At 39.7% G+C, this 20,331-nt stretch overlaps 2 protein-coding genes across 5 annotated transcripts; one reads left to right on the forward strand and one right to left on the reverse strand.

The window, feature by feature from the left end:
• Positions 1-204: 204 nt before the first annotated feature.
• Positions 205-4,226, reverse strand: pex19 (peroxisomal biogenesis factor 19). Its single transcript, XM_048249290.1, has 8 exons — positions 4,097-4,226; positions 2,741-2,832; positions 2,410-2,572; positions 2,112-2,197; positions 1,807-1,992; positions 1,536-1,694; positions 1,389-1,433; positions 205-1,294 (listed from the first exon to the last, which is right to left on the reverse strand). Exons 1-8 carry the CDS (start codon positions 4,155-4,157, stop codon positions 1,208-1,210), a joined length of 879 nt encoding a protein of 292 aa, XP_048105247.1. The 5' UTR covers positions 4,158-4,226; the 3' UTR covers positions 205-1,207.
• A 3,884-nt stretch (positions 4,227-8,110) lies between these two features.
• Positions 8,111-19,479, forward strand: elavl1a (ELAV like RNA binding protein 1a). Of its 4 annotated transcripts, none has more exons than XM_048242235.1 (7): positions 8,111-8,237; positions 9,889-9,948; positions 14,102-14,279; positions 15,038-15,141; positions 15,818-15,980; positions 16,065-16,290; positions 16,608-19,479. In XM_048242235.1, the coding sequence occupies exons 2-7, from the start codon at positions 9,913-9,915 to the stop codon at positions 16,930-16,932; spliced, it is 1,032 nt and encodes a 343-aa protein (XP_048098192.1). In that variant the 5' UTR covers positions 8,111-8,237; positions 9,889-9,912; the 3' UTR covers positions 16,933-19,479. The 4 variants fall into 4 exon arrangements, with proteins under 4 accessions (XP_048098192.1, XP_048098201.1, XP_048098218.1 ...); XM_048242244.1 differs by having other exon boundaries at positions 8,117-8,237; positions 9,879-9,948; XM_048242261.1 differs by having other exon boundaries at positions 8,117-8,237; positions 15,818-15,971.
• Positions 19,480-20,331: the final 852 nt, after the last annotated feature.

Here is a 20,331-nt window from a genome sequence, read left to right on the forward strand (position 1 = left end):
ATTCAATTCTGTCTTTAGACACAACTTCTATTTTTAAAATGTTACTTGGTATCTGTCAGAACTGTACATGTAAGTGATCATTGTGAGAACATACATACAACATATAATTATAACCTAATAATCTGAGCAACGCACAATTCTATACAATATACAAGGGTACACCATAGAGGATGAGGAGGCACATCACTTAAGGCCTGACAGAAATTCAAATGCACATTCCAAGTAATTTATTTCCTTATCACGGTTTTCTTTTACATCACAAGTTATCAGGATTTCAGAGTAATGAATAATATCTGGGTGTAGTGAATATATTCACACAGGGTGCAAAATCCATGACATCCTTTCCATTGTCACTATTACACCATTGCAGACTGAAAGAAGATCAGAATGTGAATGGTATTCAACATCTAATGTGTTTAGTGGTGTTATCTAGGAAATGGGAATGTTAGATAAGATTTCTTTGAAATTGTGAAGATGCTGATTATGTAAACATAGTTAATAGTCTATCTTTTTGTCCTGGTTAGTTAAAACAATATAAATTAATCACTTACATATGCCATAGCGTAGCATAAACAAAAGACCCCAGAGGAGAGTGAAACAGTATTGCTACCCTGAGGTTTATAGTGGTACCTGTCGGTCATTCTCAGTGAGGCCTTCTAGCTGTTCTTAAGTTTATTACATTGATGACCTCACATCCTCCTCCTGACCCCATTACAGACAAGACTGAGCTCAGGACCCAGGTGAGTCTGAGGTTATTGGCACACCAGCTGAAACCACACAGAAACTTTACAGAATCATGTAGTGCATTGTTTTTACCATTCTGCCAATTCCACTCTCCTGCAACTGTGAGATGATCAAAACTGATCAGTCATTACTTGAGCCTTCTAACCAATTAAGATTGCAAAGAGGTGATTGAAGTTAAGTGAAAGATTCCAAGAGCGGCTCTTTTCTTGTGAATGTTCGATCAGTGAAGAGTGAAGGAGAGACTTTTTTCCCATCAAGGGTAGGCATTGCACTGGGGTCTTGCCTGCATCCATGTAAATTTGTATACTCTGAGCTCTCTCCTGAAAGTATTCATAACAGAACAGAACAGATCAGATCATGTCATGTCATGTCAGATGTGGGTCTGACTTCTAGTTCCTCATGCTCCTGGAGCAGGGTTTGTGACACAGTATTGCAAACACCTGATATAGTGCCTCGTGATGCATCACATAATTGAGCACTGCTCAGCAGGTCCAGCCCCAGGTGCTCCTGGGATATTCAAAGATTCCATATCGAAGTTCAGGCCAGGAGGCTGTAAAGAAAAAAAACAGCATAGATTACATGAAATACAACACCAGTGGTGCAAATGAAAATCACCTATTTCTATCAAAAAACCATGTACATACCGCTTCTCCTGCCAACTCTTTTGGTGGTTGTCCCAGATCTTGCAGCTACAGAAAGATATAAGAATGCAATGTGTTGTTGTATAAAAGATCAATCATTGATAATCTTTTAAGGCGAGCATGGAGAAAATGTCTGATAGAGTTACTTACCTTCTGCATTAGTTCCAGGATATTCTCAAAAGTGCTTTCCTGATCTCCATCTTTCTCAAACTGGGAGCAAATGTCTCCCATGATCTTGTGCTGCTGCTCATAACGACTGAAGTCCTCTGGAGTAAGGGACTCTTTGTTGCTGTTTAACCACTCAGGATACTTAAAGTAAATAGAGAAGTCAGAGACATGTAACATACAATACTGGAAAAAAATCAATCTCTCCTACAGATACAGTACATCTTCACAATAAGTGATTGATGATATGATATACCTTCTGTGTAATCTCTTTGAGTGATGGGTACAGAACTTCCTTGGAGAGCAAATTTTGCATGATCGATTGCATTATGGGTAAAATATTTCCATCCTCTCCTCCTCCTCCTCCTCCTCCTTCTCCATTATCCTCTAATCCCAATCCTTCTAGTGTCTTTGCTAGGTCGTCTCCAGCTAAACCTGAACTCTAAGAATGGGATTAAACCAATATTAAACAATATTTTTCATGTGTGATTTTCATTGGGTAACAATTTGTTTTTCATTTTTACTTCAAATTTCTGACATTGATTCATATAGCTGGATTACCTGCAAGTAGTCTGCATTTTTTGCAAGTCCACTGAGGGTGTCTTTCAGACATGAGGTGAATTCCTGCTGTGAAGCTACATCAGTGCCTTTAGGAACAAATGTGATAAAACAACAAATCTCATGTCATTTGTACATTTGTAAAACACACTATAGAAAAATAAAAAAAAATAAATTAGTAACACATACAGCTTGCTCTACAATCCACTGTGCCACTTTAACATACAATGATCTGTTTAGCATGTGCATGTAATTTAAAGGAAGGAAATCAGTACACAAACACACACACTCTTCCACATACCGACTTTCCCTGCTGCTTCAGACAGTTTTTGAAAATGCTGCAGCAGCTCTGGCTCCTCCTGGGCAAGCTCAGCCATTGCCCTCTCCCACTCCTCTTTGGCCTGGTTCGCCATCTCCCCTTCAAACAGGGACTCAAAAAACTGACTGTCTTCCAGCAGAGGGGCCTGTTGCGAAAGACAGTCAAAATGAATGAAAACATAAGAATTATAGGCCTGGGTGACACAGGCACATCAATTAGGCAATATACTACATCCTCAAAACAACACCTTTACAAACAGTGTCTGAGAATTCATTAAGTGTACTACAGTGTACTACTGTGAAATGAAGCTTACCTTCTTCCCATCTCCCTTTTCTGCATTTGGACCAGCAGCTGCCTCTGGGACAGAAGGTGGAACGTTTGTCTTGTCAAAGTCATTGAGGGCACCTGCAAGAAATATCAACTTAGTCCTAACTTTTAACACTACTTTGCGGACTGTCTGTGACAGCCATTGTCATTAGCGATGGATATTGCATCCACAAAGACCTGAAAACATTTAAAGGGTGAAGCAGACTAATTTCAGAAATAAAATGTACTCTCTCTAAAGCAGATTAACCTGAATGTTAACGTTCAGTCATAGTAGATGGTTAGTGACAGTTCAATTCTGTAGATAACATGCTCCTCTTAAAGCCATTAGGTGATGGACAGTTCCGGACAAAAGCCCATGTAAGAGAGTGAGGTAAGAAGGTCTTACAACTTAACTATTCACATGTGGGTTTGTTTCAGTTCTATCATGCAGTAACATTGCACTCTCTGTGTAATGGCACATTATGTGATAAAAACATCATCATTCTGTCAATAGGATCTCTATCCACCTGAGAACATGTCAAATTTACAGTTACAACATGCTTCACATGACACAATAATAGGCCTATGTTACAAAAAAGGCAGGTCCAGGCACTCAGTCAGACGTAAGAAGAGAAGGGATGAATTAAAAAGCCTTTATTTGGTATGGCATAAGTCATTTTTAAAAAATATATAGAAGAGCCAACATGTTTCAACCAACAAGTGGTCTTCTTCAGGGCAGAGCAACACAAAGAATGAGAATGACACCAACTACCTGAGCGCCGGGTTGAACCACTTGCAATAGGCCTATGTTATTTTATGTCAATATCATTATTGTAATAATATTATATTATTTTATGTCATATGTTTATGCCCTTGGTTTCTTACGGCCAAAACTTCAGATTGCCATTCATGCAATCCAACTACATTGCATCTATATACCATTCCACAGCTTCTCCTGAATTATATCAAGCCATCAGTTATTTACGCAGCAACTTGACTGTTCCCCCGTGATCCTCTACGGGTCGCTTCTACATTGAGCAATTTTGGCTATTTCAAGGGCAAAGCTCAGCAAGCGTTATGACAGAGCATTTATGAGACGAACAACTACAACGCCATGTAAAAGAATGCCCCAGGACGACCACAAAATAAAGACATTATCTTACAAATTAACTTAAAATGTAAGGTCAACTAGGGCGTCAATACTCTCAACCTGACGGGCTGTAACGTTACTGTGCAAACCATACCATGCGCATATGCAAAAGTAAAGAATAAACACTACAAAGTAAACCTTTACACATACAAAGTACTAACATTTGTTGTCCCGACCTGACACACATGTTAAAGGTATAACTCCAAAGCTTACTGTCCAATAATTCATCCAAATCGGTGTCTTCTTCAACCTGGGGATCCGACGCTGACGCCATCTTGTTGCTGACTTCCTAGAGACGCGCGTAAATGACGTATGCGTGAATAATCTGGACTCAGGCAGTCTAGCCAGATCCCGTTTCTGACTAGCACACACAAAAACACCAATTATTTGCACCAATACAGAAATATTGGCATGATATGAGTAGCCTACAGTAGATATGATGAATGATAAATCTACAAACCAAAATGTGAGTAGGCTATGAACTACTAGTGGCAGCAGTGTTCCGATTTGACTGTGCAAAATATGCGATTAAAAAATTAATAATACGGTGTCAATCGTGACTCGTTTTTAATATTACATTCTTGCAGTTAGTAGCGGAATATAATGGTACAATTGTATAATGGTACACAAATTGTCAGGCGACTGCAGTGGTGCAGGTTCACTACCCCGATATGATGTGGCCTACTTGCTCAATCAAGGTCTACAGTAGTTTTATTGACCAATGTTTTTTTTAAGTGTATAGCAGTTGTCTAGAGAAGGATATATGATGCTCAGCATAATACACAACACTAGCCTAGAAATCTAGACGCACCCTTCCTAGCGGCAGCAAATTACATTTGCTTCCAGGGCTAGATCTAGCAACTCTCCGTTGGCTTGTGAGCTCGAAAAATTAAACTTCTATCAGGCCAATCAAATAGATAGAGTCGTTAGGCGGGCTTAACCAGAGGACAGTAATGGAGTACATTTACTTGAGTATAGGCTCCAGGTACTTGAGTAGGCTACAATTTTAAGGGGTTTGTAGGCTATACTTTACTCGAGTATCATTTTTGAGGAGTACTCCTTTACTCAAGTACTACATTTGAGAGGCACATATTGTACTCTTTACTCCACTACATTTCTATCCATAACCGTGAGTAGCCTACCCGTTACTACTTCTAAGATAAGAATCTCGGAAACCCTCAATTTGTTGTTTCCCTCTCAAACGTGATTGGATTGTGCAGGCAGATAGGCTGATTGGGACAGCCTATCAGCAATCACCTTCAGCTTTCCGCCAAAGTCAACTCCATGGTCAGATTTAGACAAGAGACGAAACCATGGACGAAACAATGGATGAAGACGCAGCAGGTCCATCCCGAGAATGTGCCAACCTGTGGCCCCACCTCGCCAGACTATTTACATTTTCTGAACAAGTTAATGATAGTTTTCGCTTCAAGTGTTTCAATTACAAAATAGTATTTTGTATTTGAAAAACGTATTTTAAATACATGTATTAGAAATGCTGCCCATCCCTGGCAACATGGTAAAAAGATGAAAATGACTTGATTTTACTTCCAATTCCTTTTACATTCTCCAAGGTAATAACATTAACATTTTTCATAACTCCATGTAGGTTTCTGTACATAAATGTAAGCACTGTGGCAGTAGTAATGCAATATTAAGAAAATGTAGGCTACTCTTGATACTCAAGTAGGCCTACTTTTAAAAACAAGTACTTCAGTACTTTTACTTAAGTGGACATCTGACTGTTGTACTTTTACTTGTACTTGAGTAAAATTTAGCAAAGGGTATCTGTACTTTTACTCAAGTAATGAAGCTGTGTACTCTGTCCGCCTCTGGGCTTAACATAATGATTGATGGCAGAGTTGCAACGGTTTGGCCCCGAGGTGAAGTTAGTTTGATATTTGATATTTGGATTTGCGACAGATATTCAATTTTTTTTTTTATGCAGCCGGTTTCACCCCGTGTTTGCAGACAATGTACAAACAGATGACCTGTCTACTTGCTCCCAGCCGACCTACTTAGGGACCGTCTATAAAGTACCTTCTGAATTACCTTCATAGTCTTTTTTGTCAATAGCTTTGACATCATGTGACCTAGTGACTCCAAACCAATGCAGAATAGTTATCCTATATGGGACTCATCAGACACACCTCTTTTTATAGCAACTGTATGCACGCTGTATTTTATATGATTTTTTAAAGAAAATGCATTATTTCATAGAAAGAAACAGACTCCTTTTTTCAATACCTCCCAAGCCATATGACCTGAAAATACAGCGTGCATACAGTGGCTATAAAAAGAGGTGTGTCTGATGAGTCCCATAGGATAACTATTCTGCAATTTTCTGCTATTTCAATTGGGAGGTATTGAAAAAAAGGAGACCATTCCTTATCCTATTATTACCTTTATACGGCATACTGAAGTCCAAACTCACCTCATTGCTGGTAAGGAGAGTCACTTCGTAATGCTGAAAGGACTGGACAGTGTGCTTGGACCACTTAATGTAAATGTAAATCAGGTTTGTTTGCCAAGTATACTTGCGTATAAGGAATTTGGTCTCTGCATTTATCCCATCCGTGAATTAGTGAACACACAGAGCACACAGTGAACACAGTGAGGTGAAGCACACACTATGCAGGTCACAGAATATTAATTATTAAAAAGATGTGAACTTAATATGAATTACAAAATATATGAATATTGCCTATTGAAACATATGACATGATGCCATCTCTTTAATTGCCCTCTATTTTTGCAATTTTCACATCCTCCCGCAATTTCTTAGCAACAAACAGCTAAAAACACTGCTACTTCCATTGCAATTTTTGCTAAATTTTTGCGAAATCAGGCATTTTAGGTCGCAACAATCTCAAAAAATCCTTGCGAAATCCTGGAGGGACTGACCAGTGCAATGCAAGCTATACGAGGCTCCTTCATAAGAATGAACCACTTCTCTGCTTCATCTGACAGGATATATAGAGAGTGCAGCCCTAATATCAACAAATGGTGTGTCCTACCCTTTGGCACTGCTGCAACCCTTGCTGTATATGCTATGCACTCCAACAGTGCACCAAAGACAACAGGACTGGAAACAAAGAGGTACTGGACTGTCTGCAGTTTCCTTGTTCCCCATCACAGTCAAAACAGCTTATTATAGAGAAGATGTAAGTTCTGAATCGACATGAGAAAGTGGTCAGGCAATAAACCAGAGGTCATTGCTCATCTGCCCCCAGAGGCAAGGCCAGTGGGCTGTGTGCTGTGGCAGACTATAGACAGAGCTGATCCAGGAATCAACACTAGGTCTCCGGTGGCACTGACTGTCTGACATACTTGGTTACAAACACCGCCAAGCAGTAGCCACTGAGCCCACACTAAGAAATGTATCTCAGCTGATCAATAAACCCCTCGGGTACATTATTCGCTACACCACGGGGGTGTTGATTCAAGCTCCCTGGAGAAATGAACAAGGCTGGGACGAGTCCATCACTGGTGAATTCCTCTTTGTGTCCGACATGGGAGAAGGAGCTCCCTTAGGCCTACTTTCAGCACAAATATGCCTCGTGCTATTCTCCTGTGGACTTGCATGTTATCTGTGACACCTCAGAGAAGTTGTACGGATCTGTAGTCTATCGCAGGACTGAAGGATGTGTGAGTTGTTTTGGCCAGATCCCTTGTTGCTCGATCATGGAGATGGATCCATGGAAACAGCTCTGCCCTGCTTAGAGCTCAGCACTGCACTGACCAGAGCTCAGCAGGCCAAACTGATACCGAGCTCACCATATAGGCCTACACTGGCCAACTAACAGTGAAAATAGAATTAGATAAGCACAGGAAATCCACATTCTGTGGCCAGCTCACTGCCACTTCACTGACACATCCTCTACACTAGTCCCCATGGCAGACGCAATATTGTAGATTTAATTAATCTCAGAAGATTGTTAATAGCCTACTTGTGATACTAAAGGACCACATGTGACATGACACTAACACCTTTCTCTGTGATTATTTATATGGGGGGGAGCTTTGGAGAAAATTATTACAACTTTTGAGCAGTTAACCACGCGATTATTTTCATGTGACAATTTGTAACATTTATTTTCAAACGTAAAAAACAGGGCTAGCTGAAAATACACCAGACGTGACCATAGGACGCCGGGCATAATTGACAAGAAAATCGACGAATAACCTGACGAAGTAGGCGGGATAAAGTTAGCCTCGCTTTTTTTTGCAGAGGGTCCCGGTGGCGTGTTTGTGTCACGAGAAGTCAACGTCAATATCCATCTGCATTCGTTCACAGACGTGTAGGGTAGATCAGCTCTAGAAACGAGATTGAATCGACGAAACAAAAAAGTTGGTAAGACGAATTTGTATTTCATTGTTTTACGTAAGTTGAGGGTTATCATGTCTTGATTTTGCAGAGTGGCCTCCACGCAACTAGCGTGGGGTAGCTGAAGGCCTACAGGCCTGCCGATGCTTGATTCATGAACGGGAAGAAAATTTTGCTAACGTTAGCTTGCACCTTCAGTACCTAAGCTTGAAATATAGTTATACTGAGAAGGATGCAGTCGAATAAGGGTTGTTTGGTGTTCTAGAATTATCGATCCCTAAGAATTGTATGCGCACAGCATCAATGTATGATTATAAAGACATTGTAATTTACCGGAAGACATCAGCTATCCGGCTCATTCAGCTAGCTAGCTGGCCTGCTAAGGGCCTACAGTCCTTTCACGCCCCCTTTTACATGCCAGCATTTCGAACCATAAGCTCACATGTCATGGGTTAGCCATGGCAAAAATGTATGTTTAAAGTCACCTAGAGGTACCCGAGGCACTGGTTTACATTATGATCTCTATGATTGACCGCGTTGTTTATTTGCCATCATTTACCAAGCTATCGGTACGTTAGCTAACTATAACCTTAGTGGGTTTGGTAACTTGAGTAGGAAGCTAACTTTAGGTGAACGTTACTTTGTCATGGTGCATTACTGGTATGTTCTGGTCAACGTTTTCAATTACTGTACTAGCAATGTAAATACGATTTCTGGAACCTAGTTGTGGAACCTTTTTGGTGCTGAAGGTGCGCATACACCGCGTCATCAAATCAGTCAGCTTGGTAGTTGTCTTCGTTGCAGTGTTTGCAATCAATCTTTTCAGGGTAATTGTAGATCATGCATTCACATAACGTTACATTTCAAATATGGAAGCAGTGGAAAAATTTGTTCAAGTATTGTCGATTTAACACAATCTTTGCTAGAGAATAGAACAATTTAGATGAGGATTTCTAAGTGTTCCGGTTTTAGTAACCTGGCGAATTGGCACTATATAATAAAAAATGTTTCAAAGCAAGTGCAAACATTTCAGGTTATGTTTTTTTGCCATCAAATGAGGTGGTTTCTGTTTTGTCCTATTGAAGTCCTGAAAATGACCATAAATGGAAATGATTAGCCAAGGTTAGGAGACTTTGTAATTGTTTGTCTGGTTTTGTACAATATTCATTGTCTGTGAGACATTAATGCTGTATAACAACATTTCCTTGCTCATGAATGGGAAAACGTAGCCTAACTGACCAGAATGCATCAGAGCACAATTCAGACAATTTTTCTTCATCTAAGAACTTTCTAAGTCTGAAGACTCATATTATGCATTTTAACTTAAACTGGGAGTGACTTGTGATGTTTTGAGTTTGGGATCGGTGGCAGAAATAATCAGGGTCATCATATTTTCCCCTTAAGAAATTAATCAAAGTGAGGTGTTCAATCAAAATACACGCTGAAACAAGCTGGACCAGACAACAGAGGCTTATAGCTGTTATGTTCTTTCCACAGGTGGTCACAGAAGGCGGCTTGGCACCTCCTTGTGTTTTTATTTCAATTAATTGTTTTCCTGCTAATTTTGATCCCACCCCTCTGAAAACACCTGCCTTTGCCCTCTCCACACCTTCAGTCCTCTCCCCTTTTTTGTTAGCGTGTATTTTTATTACCTTATTTTTGTTTTTGGTGCCTTCAGATTCGGGATCTGTGAAGTCTCTTCATGGCAGTCAGAAGGGGACACATTAGATACTTAAAAGTGAGTAGCAACTTATCTCAAAAAAATTAGTAATGTAGTTCTTGTTACAGTAGATTATTGTGATGTAGCTCAACCCATGTATATCCAAGGTACTGATGGTTATAGTAATACTACCTGGCCAAGAAATTTTGTCTAGTTGTAACGTTATATACTATGTAATGTCAATACTAGTATCGAGAAGCAAAGACTATGAGCAGTTTGACGTAGTGTAGACGAATAGTGTTTCTAATGGTACCAAGAGCCTTCTTCTGAAGACGTTGTTCTTTTTGGAGCTTTTGTATTTGTGGAACTTGACGTCATAATGCTAAATCGGTGAGACAGCAGCTAAGAAAACACTTTGGGTTTCCATGTTTTAAAGATCTTTCGTCCATTTCCCCATCACTGTTAGTTTCCCAGAGTGGGAATTTCTGCAATAAGAACAGTGTTTGTTCAGGTCCTGAGAGCTGATGACTTGCACCACAGGAATACACAATAAGACTTCTTTCTCATCATGAATGGGACATTGTCAGATATCTGCAATGCTCAAATTGATCCCAGAGAGATTCTCTTTTGCTTGAGGTTGGCATTCAAGCTTCAGAAACGCGGCCTGTTTGGTGGCTTATTTGTTAAGCTTATGGGTTTCTTTGTGCAGTTTTATTTCAGGATTCTTTTTTGACTTACATGGAAATGATTGGCTTATTACTTTACATTGATGTGTTTTATCATTCAAATCACAATCAGGTATTGTGGGTCCTATGCCACATAGGTTGATCCTGTTACTGAGGATCATAAGTAAATTGCAATAAATTACTTATACCTTTTAAATAGCACTTTTGGAAGAGCTAGACTAGACGTTGCTGCCAAGGTGAATTAAATGGCATATATTGCCTTGCCAGAGATTGCACAGGTCAAAGGATGTGGAATTTTACATTTTTCAAACGGCTGTTCATGTGTTAGCTCAAATAAATAGATAAATGTATATACATTTATAATGAATGTATATACAACACAATAAAACAATAATAACCAATAAAATAACAATAAATAAACAATAAAATAACATAAAAACACAATCAAACAATAATAAACACAGTGGTGGGTTCTGTAACCATCCCCAGAAATAAAACGGAGCTTTGAGAGAGGACACTGTAGCATTACGGTAGAAAACATCACTATAATCAATAGGGGTGTCACGGCCGTGGCGCAACTGTCTGGGGCACCTGCACCATACACCGGCGACCCGGGTTCGATTCCCGCCCCTTGGTCCTTTCCGGATCCCACCCCGACTCTCTCTCCCACTCACTTCCTGTCATTCTCCACTGTCCTGTGAATAAAAGGCCAAAAAAAATAGGGGTGTCACTATTTTGATTTTATATCCAAATCGGATCACGCACGTGCTGAACTGCGGCATCAACACTCCTCTAATTTTAGGCTGCAGCCAGTTCAAATATACACACCAACCTACCGAAATCAAAGCCCCTCTTGCTACTCTGAAATCACCTGTGTGTAAGTATTTTGTCGTTCATTCACATCAATTAACACTAACTTAGCCTACTTAATTTAGCAAGTGAAAAGATGATATAGTTACAGTCCAAAATTACTTTAAGGCTTAAAATGCACATTGATAAGTACATATTCCATGAACACTAACCTTGTGTCTCTTCGGATGTTTGTTTGTTTTGTGTACATTACAACCTCGCGGTTGGAACGGTTTCAAAATAAAAAGTTGTTTCAAAATAAAAGCCCCCTGAAACAGAAAAGGCCAAAAAAAGGTCAATAACATACAAGGAATGCATTAATAGTAATATTAAAACAAAGATTGAAAATCGAATCGAATCGTGACTTTAAAATCGAAAATGAAATCAAATCGAGGATTTGGAGAATCGTGACACCCCTAATAATCAATCACCAATAAAAAACAGCTCCGACAAATAGTAGAAGTGTTGTGGTACACTCCGGATGTTTTTAGTGTGTTGTCTTTAGACGTATAGTCTTGTGATTAATTGACAGTCCCCTTTAATGGTCCTTGTGAGACTGTATTGCCCAACCTATTGCAACCAAGTGAGTTGAGCATTTGTGGAAAATTTATATGGCCTGAATTCAGTTGGAGTGTCATTCAGTAACTTCAACTGGCAGTTCAGAATAGAGGTCTGCACTCCCGCGGTAGACCCGTGGGTCCCACATAAAAGAGTCTTGTGTAGGACAACTTTTTGAAAGCTCTTTTGCGGGAGCCGGGCGGGATGAGAGGGAGTGCGTTAGTGGTGCGGGACAAACCGATTATTCACTGCACTCCTGGAAATTAAATATGTGCGTAAAATTAAATATGGAAATGATTAAAGTAGTGTTAATAACTATAGTTCAGCTGGATGTTCTGTTAGGCAGCATTAAAAAACGGGGTTTAAGCATAACTGACGGATAGCAGGCCTATATTGTCGTTTGCGTGGGTTCAATTTGTTCCTGCTGCTCATTGTCAAAACTCGAAATCGAATGCACGACAGAGGAGGAGGGCACCAGGCTAGGCCTACTTCAGTTGCCTACATTCAGAACAAAGAAACTGACATCTGGAGTCTTCCTCAGGTGTCTTCCTTTCGTGAGACAGAAAGAAAAACGGAATAGGCTATCCCTCCTGCATGCGGGCTTTAGCGGGCGGGAGCGGGACGACAAATTAAACATTAATGCGGGAGCGGGACAGAATATTGCGGGAGCGGGACAGAATATTGCGGGAGCGGGACAGAATATTGCGGGAGCGGGCGGGAGCGGGACAGAATATTGCGGGCGGGAGCGGGACAGAAAAATCAGTCCCGTGCAGACCTCTAGTTCAGAATGTACTTGGTTGGTTATGTTTGTTTGTCTACAAATGCTTGGAGAAACAACTCATTTTCATTACTTAACTAGGTCTGCTAATATGAAAACCAAATAAAGGGACAAGTAGTAAGTATGTAGTATGTGTATGTAATATTTTTCTTATAGTACTGTAAAGGACAAATGGTTGATGCCAAGCTTTCTCACATTTTCCTATGGACTTAAATGCTTCTTGTAACTTTGAAGCTTCCATTTTCCATATTTTTTAAAAGGTCAGACAAAATCAATCGTTATGTTGTTGAATATGCTAATTTTTAAAGATTATCTGATGGCCTCCAGCACAAGTAGGCTGATACTATCATTATACAGAGTTTCCCTACATTTTTCCAAATGATGAGAGAGCGGTAACTCTAAGTAAAATGTTGTCTGGATGGCCATGTGGCGACTCAACTGGATTGTGCTTTAGTTGGGAATGGTTATGTAAGTGTAAATTACAGCCAGCAGGACCAACATTGTTGGTTGGACTTTCTAACTTCGATGAATTTGTCAATCAGACATGCACCTTGGCCATCATTGATGTTCCCTTATTCCTCAGTGTAAAGTAGTCAGAGGTGGACATGCGTCTGCAGAATGTTAATTTTATGTTTGCAAAACTATTCTGTTGTTGACCTAGAAGACTTGTTATATCACCATTGTGCCTCAGATGGCAAACTCTCGTTTTAGAGAACTAAGTGATTCTAGCATCTCTGTTTAAGATGGGATTGGCATGTTTTGATTATAAAATCTATCTGAACGTCACCTATTACCGCCCTCTTACGTGCATGTGTCACTTAATATTCATTTCTATACAAACCAAGACGGCGGATTCATAAAGAAACGCAAGCACACACACCAGAAGTGTATCTAAATTAGCTATGTACCAAAAATGACATTTTACCGTGACTTGAAGAGCTGTAAACAGTGTTGTAAGGCTTCGTGTACAAATCCGCTTGGAGCTCCAGTGGAATTTTGATTTTGTGACGAGAATTATCAGTCTAACCGTTGATGTGCCGTGTGAGTGGGCGGAAATAGGGCGTCAGCCCAGCACCAAACTCCCATCACGGTGAACGAAATCGGATTTTGGAGGCAGTAAATGCTCCCGTTAAGAACCAAACCAGATTTTGTTGAAATCTACACACCTATGACTACCGGAAAATGTAAGGTTCATTTATGAAATGTTATTGTGAAGTATTAAAAACATATTTGTTTCAGAATTTTTGAACAAAAGGGGCGGTAGTTGGTGCTTTTATGATACAAAGGTGACTTATGGAGTTATTCAGGACCCCAGCCTGTCTTGAGTACTCTAACGATTTCCTCTCCTGGATTTACGTAGGAGGTGCATGACATGTCTAACGGTTACGAAGATCACATGGCAGATGAAGGCAAAGATGCCAGAACAAACCTTATTGTCAATTACCTGCCCCAGAACATGACCCAAGATGAACTACGCAGCCTCTTCAGCAGTATTGGGGAGGTAGAGTCTGCCAAGCTTATCCGTGATAAAGTGGCAGGTAAGCCTTCTCCCTGCAACCATTCACACACACGTGTGTGTTTCGCTCTCCCTCTTCCTCCCCCTCTCTCTATACCTCCCTCTTTCTCCATCTCTCTATCTCTCCCTCTGTCTGTCTCTCACTCACTCCCCCTCTCCTTGAGTTGGAAAAGAGAGGCTGTGGATTTGTCTGTCTTCATGTCAGGAATATTCCACCTGATTTGTATTTCAGTACCCCCCCCATGATTCTCCTGTTGAATGACTGTTGACGACAGGTTGTTTACTTTCCTACGTCTCCTTATACCTGTCGTAGAGAGTGTGTGACAAACTATCTACTCCGATTGGCTCATATTTTTATATTCTTGGTGTCATTGGTTTTCTCCACAACTTCAGTACAGTGGGCGGTCAGAAATCTGTGATAAGATTTGTCGTCAAATTTTGTGGACAATTATTGACATACTCATGAATGTTTTTTTTCAGTGTTGACATTATACTTAATATAACTTTTGTTTTCTTTTGCTTCAGACCTTTTCTGAAGACGAGTCAGCATCTACCATGCAGTAGTTGTTTTGTCTCTTAGTCTGGCTCTTAATTTACTTCACAGAATACTTGTCCTGAACATTTTTGGGTTTTTATTTTCTTCTCCTTTGCTTACAGACTTGTTTAACCCTTTTTAATATTAGCATGTGTTGTACGGATTATTTTGTTCAGTATGCAGCGTTTGGAACTATGCAAAGTTTTTTTTATTTTGTTTTGTTGTTTTCCTTTTTTTTTCTCTAGGCCACAGTTTAGGGTACGGATTTGTTAACTATCTTAACCCTAGTGATGCAGAAAGGGCAATCAATACACTCAATGGGCTGAGACTACAGTCTAAAACTATCAAGGTAACGTGCTTAAAGGTGTTCCTGTACACTTGTTTCAAATGGTAGAATGAAAAGCTTTCACTTAGCCTTGGGTCTCTCTGTCAAGTCTCTCTGTAGACTTTTAGCATTTGTGCAGTAGAGACTATGCTACTTGATAGACATTTATACTCAACAAAGACAGAGGAATATCCCAGAAACGATCCCGTAGACTTCCCTTGTGGCCTCATGCAGCATTTGTATACATTTATTTTCATGTGTTAACAAAGTTATTTATTTTATGGTTTTCCTTTATAAGCAAGTTGGTTCTTTTTAGTTTTTACTTATCCCTTGCTACAAACAGACTTGATATTAGTCTGTAAATTGTTTGAGAATAAGCTTAGTCTTGCTCAAACCCCCAACCCCATTTTGTTTGACTACTTTTTGGTGAGGTCGGAAAGTATAGGAGCAGTATAGTGTCTTCTTTATTAGTGGTCACTTGAGGCTTTGGGTGTAATTTGTAGAAATGTATAGGACATCACACATACCAGTTAATAACCATGGTGCTGAACAACTGGTGTTCATAAACTATTTTTTTAGTGAATAAAGCATTAATAGGCAAATAGTCAGCAGTACTAATGCTGTTTTTCTTGTTTTTCTTGTCCTAGTCCTACTTCCAAGCGGCTAAGAGTTTGTGTCTTTAAACCTCTCTTGTCTTCAGGTTTCTTATGCCAGACCAAGCTCAGACACCATAAAGGATGCCAACCTGTACATTAGTGGGCTGCCCAAAACCATGACGCAGAAAGATGTGGAGGACATGTTTACTCGCTATGGTCGAATCATTAACTCACGCGTTCTCGTTGACCAGGGAACAGGTGAGTGCAGTAAGTAAAAACCGTGCAGCCACTCACTCTCCTTATGTCATATGTCGTTAGCTTTTTTACCGAAAGGGCAATCCTCCTGTGCAGGTATGTCGCGAGGTGTGGCATTCATTCGCTTTGACAAGCGAGCAGAGGCTGAAGACGCCATTAAGGACTTGAATGGCCAGAAACCACCTGGTGCCACAGAGCCCATCACCGTGAAGTTTGCTGCCAACCCCAACCAGGCGAAGAACTCTCAGATTATCTCGCAGATCTACCATGCGCAGTCCCGGCGCTTTGGAGGGCCCGTTCACCACCAGGCCCAGAGGTTCAGGTCAGGCCACGTATTCCGTTAAACACTCAGAAACACAGAGGTTCAGGTCAGGCCACGTATTGCGTAAAACACTCAAAAACACAACCACAGCCTTAAAATTATCATTTTAATTTGAACATTTGATTGGTAAGCCGCATTGTTTTCATTGCATTGCAGTTAACAGGCGCTTATTTATGTCTGCCTTTATGTAACACACTTTCAAAGCAACAAGCTACAATTATTACGTCCCTGTATCATCAAAATGAGTTTAAAGCTATTTCAAAGATGAGATGAGGTCCTATTGTGTTGCGTTAACTCTTCCTGTGTTTCGCCCTCAGGTTCTCACCCATGAGTGTGGACCATATGAGCGGCATCTCTGGGGTGAACGTCCCCGGGAACTCCACCTCTGGCTGGTGCATCTTCATCTACAATCTGGGCCAGGATGCCGACGAGGGCATTCTTTGGCAGATGTTCGGCCCGTTTGGAGCGGTCACCAACGTCAAAGTCATCCGAGACTTTAACACCAATAAATGCAAAGGGTTTGGCTTTGTGACCATGACAAACTACGAGGAGGCAGCAATGGCCATTGCTAGCCTCAACGGTTATCGCCTTGGGGACAAAATCTTACAGGTGTCTTTTAAAACCAACAAGTCTCACAAGTAAATGTAAGACCCAGATGAAGGAGAGATCTCAAGTTTTTCAGTCGAAAAAGAGAGGTTGGCACTGTTTAAATGCTAATGTTTTTTTAAGTGTAATCCACTCTGTGCATTTTCAAGTTTTACAATACTCGTAGAAGTCTAATGGAAAGTAGACATTTTTCAATCTGTTGGATGATGCGACAAATGTTTTAAATGTGCTCTGCATCTCCGAAATTATATAGACCAACTCCATATTTCAAAAAGACTAGTAGTTCCTGTCTGATAATGTCACAATGTGCCATATATGTGGTGAAAAATGCAAGGCATGCTCTCTTTTAAGACTCTGATCTACTGTCCACAGCACTACGGGGATTTCACGAGTCCAAGATAGTTTGGAAACAAGATGCCTTAATTTTATTTCGCCCCTAGTCCCTCCCCACCTCTGACTCTCGTTCAGATAAGTTGTCACATGTTGGTCTGTAGATTTGCATGACTATCAGTCACCAAGTAACACTGTAGTCGAGGAGCTCTTCTCAGAGCAATATCAGAGTTTTTAAGTACAGCTTTCTTGGCACGTGACTTAAAAAATAAATAAAGAAAAAAACTTTCATGGACAACGTGTGGGGTGTAGCGCTGTTGCGTTTCTTAGTGCATAACCAGGAGCGGATTTTGTTTCCTTTTTTTTTTTTTATTATTATTAACTTGTAATTTTACGAAAGGGACCCAGAGAAAAGACACTAGGTAAAGAAGGACCAAAGAAATCAATTGAAGGTGTCATTTTCCTCTCAAAACAAAAATTGGGGCACGAAAGCACCCCCAACCCCCCCAAAAAAAAAAAAACAACAACTAAAAACTCATTGGAATTATCTGGATACAAGGAAGGTACTAAATATCTGTTTAAAATGTCATATTTGAAGTTTGGTGTTCTCTTGTGAAATGTTTGCTTTGTGTCTGATGAATTTTCTTTCTTTTTTTTGCCTGCGTGAAAGTCAAATTTGCTTTTTTTTTTCTCTAAGAAGTGTAGTTAAATATGAAAGAGGCTGTTTAATTTTTCTACATACTAATAATCCCTGACATTTCTGGAGACTGCCTTGTGATTTTATTGTTTTCTTTTTTTCCCCCTTTTGCTTTTGTGGTTTCCTCTGTTTTCATTGTTTCACTTGGCATTTGCTATCATTAAATTTTATTTCTTTTTGGCGACCTTTTTTGTTTTGTTTCATTTTTTTTTTAAACTCCTTTGATTTCACTCATTCATTTTGGTTTGTTAGTGTAGTTAGGACGGAGGTGACTGCCTAGAGAGGGACAGACTGCCATATTCAGCGGAGGCTCGGATAAACTTGCTCCAGCTTTAGAATTTTCTTTTTCCTCTATGAGAGGTTTTAGACAGCACGTACGTTACTCGAACCTGCTGTTGGGCCGAATGAATGTGAGATCTGGCATTAACCAGTGGATGCTTTGGAACACTCAAGTCATGTCCATTAATTAAATCATTCAAAACTGTTTCTGAATATGGGATATTCTGACATTTGTCACTGACAGGAGTAGATATAGTGTAGGTGTTTTGTGCAAGCGTTGGAGCAGACAGTTGTCATACAGAATAAGCCAGAGATCCAAGCACTCAATCACTCAACCCAGCAAGAGTTAAATTAATGAGTAAGATTGATATTATTTTACTGCGAAACATGATGCTGAAAGAGGATCTTAACATCATTCTTCCTTAAGGATCCCTGAAACTGTAATGGCCTGAGGCATAAAGATGAACATATTTTGATTATTAGTGGGTATGTGTTGGAAGATAGATGACATTTTGGTAGGAAGTTATATATATATATATATATATGTTGCAGGTAAGACAGGCTTTCAAGTTGATTTGACTGACACATTACTTTAAATGTCAGTAGAGCACATGGAAAGGTTCACATCATGAATACACCATTTGAGATGCCCACTGGCAGTGTTAAAACCATGTGATTTGATTACCATATTTATAAGCAAAACCAACCTTAGAGATTGCACCCTCATGTGTGTTCATGATTGAGAATAAGTGCTGCTTCTGCCAAGTAATCAGGAACCAAGGTTTGTGCAAACTTAGTATTAATCTGCTCTGTCGTGAAGTGTCGATTGGAAGAGTATTGTTACAGTCAGTTGATTTGGAATTTTGTCGCTGCATGACAAACCATCACATGAGAGTCATTTTTCCTGCTGTGAGGTGAAAACAGTGCCCTCTTGTGGCACAATTAGTCAGCGCATCCACACATTGATTTTACCTTACAGTTCAGGCTGTTTCTCTACTTACTTTATTGCAAATATCATATCTATTAATTTGTATTTAAATGGGTTCCTTTTTCTAAGCCTTCATTTTGTGTGAGAAGGGGAAAGATTGGAGAGGGAGATGCACAATATATTTATTTCTGTCATTGTGTGTGGTTTTACATGTTTGTACATTTTCTTCTGAGCATTTATTTTACAGTTGAATGATTTGAAGTCTGTTTTACATCTGTAGTAGGAAACCTCTGTGGCGAGATAACGTCTAACATAAATTTGTATAAAATAAAACGGTCCTGAGATAATATTTACTTATGAGGATTAAAATGATTCATGCGGCTAGGAAAGGGCTTTTTAATTCTTCTAACTTCAGAGTAGCCTACATGCAGCACATGTAGGGCCAAAAGATAAGTGATTCAGTGAGTACTGTATTTAAGGCCTACCTTTGTGACCTGTAATGGAACAAACTTTTCCACAAATTAAATTGCAAAGGGATCATTTGGTTAATACAGACCTTGAACACTGTCTTTATTATTTTTGGTAACCTATCATATCTACAAGTAGTCATCTAGCTTATTCGACTGATAGCTATTGAGTTTATGCTGAAATTAAACATAAAAAGTGAGCTGAATCACTATGCAAAGAAGTGTTGCTGTGCATAACTGACAAGCAGCTCACAAGTAGATATTCTCTAGTTATTCTCTAAAAATTATGACCCTTTGTGCCAATAAAACAAGCAGACTGTCTATTTCTCTAACATTAACATTAGCCCTGACATCATTTCAGCAGATCATGTCAATCTGTCTTTAATAACTGGAATCTATTACTTTAGTCAGGGTACAATGAACCATACTACTGCTGCTTAGCTTGGCTTACTTGCCAGCTAGCTAGCTAATCAGTATGGGGAAACGTGTTTAAGGCAGTCCACATCATAAAGTGATACTAAATCCAAAGTAGCTTAATTAAGAAAATATGACTGTTATATTAAGTTTTTTTTTTTAGAACAATGACAGGTGGCCAAATTCCATCACAGGTGCTTGTGAATAAAGTTTGAAGCCAACCAAACAATAGCGCCATCTGATTACCAAAACTCCTTGAATCCAGAGCCAAAACAAACGCTTTTCACATGAAAGAGCATGGAACACACCTGCCAGAGAAC

The sequence above is a fragment of the Alosa alosa genome, chromosome 1 (genome assembly GCF_017589495.1).
Source record: "Alosa alosa isolate M-15738 ecotype Scorff River chromosome 1, AALO_Geno_1.1, whole genome shotgun sequence".
Taxonomy (NCBI): Eukaryota; Metazoa; Chordata; class Actinopteri; order Clupeiformes; family Clupeidae; genus Alosa; species Alosa alosa.